General features: G+C 65.7%; 1 protein-coding gene across 5 annotated transcripts in view; it reads right to left on the bottom strand.

The window, feature by feature from the left end:
- Positions 1–4,595, bottom strand: part of Gmip (GEM interacting protein) — a 9,056-nt gene extending 4,461 nt beyond the window's left edge. For 3 of the 5 annotated variants that reach the window (XM_013507273.1, XM_013507274.1, XM_013507275.1), the window contains exons 1-12: positions 4,493–4,595; positions 3,643–3,823; positions 2,920–2,995; positions 2,764–2,821; positions 2,361–2,486; positions 2,215–2,279; positions 2,022–2,129; positions 1,286–1,366; positions 1,041–1,211; positions 809–946; positions 396–592; positions 7–113 (exon numbers count right to left, since the gene is read on the bottom strand). In XM_013507273.1, coding sequence (XP_013362727.1) covers positions 7–113; positions 396–592; positions 809–946; positions 1,041–1,211; positions 1,286–1,366; positions 2,022–2,129; positions 2,215–2,279; positions 2,361–2,486; positions 2,764–2,821; positions 2,920–2,995; positions 3,643–3,823; positions 4,493–4,511 — 1,327 coding nt within the window. In that variant the 5' untranslated portion in view covers positions 4,512–4,595. Of the gene's footprint in view, positions 1–6; positions 114–395; positions 593–808; positions 947–1,040; positions 1,212–1,285; positions 1,367–2,021; positions 2,130–2,214; positions 2,280–2,360; positions 2,487–2,763; positions 2,822–2,919; positions 2,996–3,642; positions 3,824–4,492 lie in introns of those variants that run through there. The other 2 variants (XM_005409642.1, XM_005409645.2) reach the window with 2 other exon arrangements.
- Positions 4,596–4,601: the final 6 nt, after the last annotated feature.

The raw sequence follows: 4,601 nt of genomic DNA, 5'->3' as shown, positions 1-4,601 counted from the left end.
ACGCACCTGGCCAGCCGCCGCCCGCGTCCTCCCACGCGCCCGGCTCGGCGGCGCTCTCGTCCAGCCGCAGGGGTGGAGGCCCGGAGAGCTTCTTTCTGGTGTCCAGAGGGAAGCTGAGGGGACAGGGCTGTGAGGGTTCCATCCCAGGACCCCGGGCGACGACACGCAGGCCCCGGCTCCTAAGGCTTGGGTCTGCAGGCCCCGATGCCCGTGAGCACAGCAGCCCCAAAGTTCTGCCCCTGCCAGGACTGGAGCCCCCAAAAGGACCCCCAGGAGTCAGGAGGACCAAACGCCACTGAAGCTGTCAGTTCGCCGACATCCGGCGCTCAGGCCCGCGGTGCGAACACCTGCCTGGGTGTCGGGCCCCCACTCCCCGTGGGGCACCCGGGGTGCACCTGGGCCCGGCGGGCGCAAACTCCTGGAAGGAGAAGGCGGGCGGTGGGGGCGGCGGAGCCTCAGGCTGCAGTGTCCGCACGAACTCCTGGTAGCGCTGGCCCGGCTCGAAGGGCGCGCAGCACTCGGCCAGGGCTGCGAAGGAGCGGGGCCCGCGCTCGGCCTGCTTTCTGTGCAGCCCGAAGAGCGCCAGGGTCACCTGGGGGTGGAGACCGGGAGTCACGGGCGGGGCCCGGGGCGGGGCCGGCGCTTAGAGCAGGGCCTGGGGGCGGGGCCGGCCACACGGTGGCTACTTAAGCGACTAGCGCGGCCCTCTGTCCAGGGAGACTGCTCCCGGGCAGCGCGAGTCAGAGGAGTCCTGGGGCCCCAAGGTGGCCCGGAGGCCAGGGAGGGTGGCTGTGGGTCAGGGCCGCACCCGCCTCAGAACTTCGTCGCCCTGCAGCACCAGCTTGCGCACGTGCGACACGATCCGCTGCTTGGCGCTCTCCAGGTCCTGCTGCCGCGCGTTGGCCTCCCGGACGCAGGCCTGGTACAGAGCCTCGGCCTCCTGCGCCTGGGGAGACCGAGGCCAGGGAGAGGCGCATGTGGGGGCGGCCACATGTGGGGGCATGGTGCCAGTGCCAGGGGACGCGGCCGTGGGTTCCCACCTTGGTCTGGGCCTCCTCTCGCGAGCGCCGTCTCCGCTCCTGCTGCTTGCTGGGCCCGGGCGACGCCTGGGGGGCTGGGTCCTCGGGGGACCCCAGCGAGCGCACCCGCAGGTCCTCACAGCGCTGCATGTATTGGAGCTGGGCCCGCCGCAGCGCCTGCAGCGCCTCGTTCTGGGGGTCACGGGGGGCTGTCAGCACCCAGCTCTCCTCCCTCAGCCCGCTGCACCACCCACGCAGGACCTCACCATCCGCTTCTGCTCCTTCAGCCACTGCTCCTTGAACTCCTTCCGCCACTTCTCCACCTCCGTCCGCTTGGCGGCCAGGGGCTGGCAAAGGTAGGGGATGGTGATGCCTATGGGGCCGCCACCCCAGAGCCACCACCATCCAGAGGCACTTCAACGCGTCCTTCCAGTTCTTTCTTTCTTTTTTTTTGTCTTTTTGAGACAGGGTCTCGCTATGCAGTTCAGGCCGCTCTTAAACTCACTTTGTAGCCCAGGCTGTCTCGAACTCGCAGCGATCCTCCTGCCTCAGCCTCCCGAGTGCTGGGATTACAGGCATGCGCCACCACGCCCGGCTCCTTGCAGTTCTTGAGCCCTGGTGGCTTTCCCTGGAGACCCTTTCTGCTTTTATGAGACAGCCTTGAACTTGCTAAACTGCCCAGCTTGGGTCTGAACTTGTGATCCCCCTGCCTCAGCCTCCCAGGTGCTGGACTGTAGGCACGCACCATCATACCTGGCTTGGATCTTTTTCTTCTTCCTTTTTTTTTTTTGAAACAGACACATTCACTCCCCTCTTCACAAACAAGACCCGGTTTTGCAATTACACAGGAAGCCAGTGTGAATCTCTGCTGGGGAACCTTGGGCAAGTTCCAGAGTGTCTCTGGGCCTCGGCTTCCTCATAAGCAAAATGGCACTGATGGCAGCGGCAACTTCCTCCCCAGGCTGTGGCACAGGAAGGGCAGCGGGGTGCCCTGCTCCTCACCTGGTAGTAGTCTCTCTTCTGCTGGGCCAGGGTCTCCAGGGCCTGGGCCCCCAGGTTGTAGTCATGCTCCAGGAACAGGGTGTAGATGTACTGCAGCGGCATGTGGCTCTGCGGGGGGCGGGGTGCAGGACGCTGAGGCTCTGGGGACAGGAGGGGACCCGGGCGCCCCACTGGGCAGGCCCGCTCACGCTACCTGCTGGAGGATGGACGTCTTGCCAGCCTCGGCGATCTTCATGACGCTCTTGGTGAACTCCAGCTCTGGGTAGGGAGACACGGCAGGCATCTGCTCGAGGGGTTTCGGGCCCCGCTAGGGTCTGGGCTGGGTGGAAGGGTCCTCACCATAGTTGGCTCTCTTCTCTGTCCAAGCCAGCAGCTCCTTGGCGTAGCGGCTCCACATCTTGGCATATTCCAGGGCAGCATCCACGCCTCCCTTGGTCCGAATGAGCCGCAAGTCCAGTTCCTCCCCTGGCACACATGGTTGGACCCCTGACCTCTGGCCCTGCCCTCCCGGGGGCAGACTCCTCAGGGAGTCCCTGAGCCCCATAGGCGATGTCTCTGTTCTGCTCCCCACAGCTCCCCGAAGGGGGGATCACTGTCCTGGTTAGTTTTGCAGAAGCCTTGCTTAGGCTGGGGGCTCCCTGAGGGCTGGGGCTCAGATCTGCTGTGCGGCCTGGTGTGAGCTGGCTCAGGGATGACTGGCGCCCCTTTCTGTCCCCAGTGACTTGGCCTCAAAGGCCCCTACCTGTCAGGGGTGCAGGACCCTCTGAGGACGGGCAGCTCCAGCGGCTGGCATCACTGGTCTGGGGGTGGCAGAGGACAGCATTCAGGGACCCTGCCGTCCCGAGAGCGCCTCCCACCGCCACCTGAGCCCCCTCCGGGTCCCCCACGCCCCGCTCACCACAGTGGCCGTGGCGGCCTTGGCAGGCTCTGCGCTGTCAGGGAGTGCAGCGTCTGCGGCCAGCACCTCGAAGTTCCTGGGGTGGGAGTGTGAGGGTCTCAGCGCCCCCGAGTCTGTCCGGCAGGGCTGTCTGTGGGGGTGCTGGGGCCCTGGGGTGGCTGGGGGATGACCCTGAGGTCCCCTGTGTGTCCGGGAGGTGTGAGGGATAGGATTTTAGGGGAACCAAGTGAGGTTGTTTATTTTTAGGACTCGTAAACGAGTTTAAAGATAAGGGGGTTGTGCTGGGGATTTAGCTCAGCGGCAAAGCGCCTGCCTGGCAAGCACAAGGTCGAGAGTTCGGTTCCCGATACTGGAGAAAAACCAAAAAAAAACCAAAAAAAAAAAAAAAAAAAAAAAAAGATAACGGGTTCATAGGGTGAGATACGGGAACTCAGCTTTTTTCTTTTTTTGGGGGGAGACTTGAACTCAGGACCTCAGGATTGCCAGGCAGGCACTGCCCTGCTGAGCTATATCCCTGGCCCTCACTCACAGGTTTTAAGGAGTCACAAGAGGGCTATGTGTACTAGGACCACTTTGAGGTTACATATAAACTACTCTGGACTCCACCTCGGACTTCTCAGGTTATTAGGACAGTCGTGCAGATGTGGCAGATCCCAGTTGGGGGAGTGTCTCAGGCCACTTAAATGGGTGAGCAGGATTTGGGTGACCCGGGCTCAGACTCACACGTTCCCCAGCGAGATCTCGAGGTTGTCCAGGCTCCGGAAGATATCGCTGTACCTCTTCCTGCCCTCCGGAGCCGGGGGGAGCCCTGGGGAGCGTGTGATAGCGGCCTGACCACTGCCTCCCTCCGCCCCCGGCAGCTCGATCTGCGCCTTAATAGGGTCGTGGGTGGGGTGGGAGAGACCTGGCCAGGGGGAGCGGGGGACACAGGGAGCGGGCTCAGGCAGGCGGGCCGCCCCGGCAGATGGATGGCACAGCCCGGCAGGCAGCTGCGCAGAGGAGCAGACACCCACGCGGGCGAGCATGCAGCGCCAGATGCGCCCCGCCGTCCCCGAGGAGAGGGAGCCGGTGACAATGAACCACATGGACTCCGGGCCGGACAGATGGGTACACACGTGGGACCCCAGGCACAGAGCCCGCGGCGTAAACACAGGGACAGACGGCAGCCACGAGGGACCCGGGCGGAGGGCGCGGGCGGGCAGCACAAAGACAGCGGGCTCCGCCCGTCCCGGCCGGTGGCGCTGGCGGCCGGGGCTCGGCCGTGGGGACCCCGCTGCGCTCGCTGTCACCGCGGCAGCGACACCCTGCCCCCATCGCAGGGATCAGAAGCAGAAGCGGCCACTTCCCCTTCCTGGCCCCTTCGCCGGCGTCCGGGGTGCGGGCTCGGACGGGGCCCCGGGGGTCGCGGGCCGGTGAGCGCCGCCCCTTCTGAGCTGGGGGCTCTGCGATGGGGACCCCCGCGAGGGCCCCATTCGGAGCTCACTTCCCGGCTTTCTGACGCCGAGGGGCAGGCCAGGCTCCCCAAGTGGGGGATGGCGTGGGCGCCCCCGATTCCCGGCCCCAGACTCCCTACCTGGCTCTGGGGTGTCCATGGCCAGGCGCGGGCACCGCTCGGCGGGGCGACCCAGACTGGACAGCTGGGCGCGCGGGACCGGCCCGGTTTCCTGCCGCCCCGCGGCCCC

The sequence above is a fragment of the Chinchilla lanigera genome, unplaced genomic scaffold (assembly GCF_000276665.1).
Source record: "Chinchilla lanigera isolate Chin_1 unplaced genomic scaffold, ChiLan1.0 scaffold00123, whole genome shotgun sequence".
Taxonomy (NCBI): Eukaryota; Metazoa; Chordata; class Mammalia; order Rodentia; family Chinchillidae; genus Chinchilla; species Chinchilla lanigera.
The sequence above is the reverse complement of the archived record's forward strand: the minus strand, read 5'-3'. Positions and strand labels throughout refer to the sequence as shown.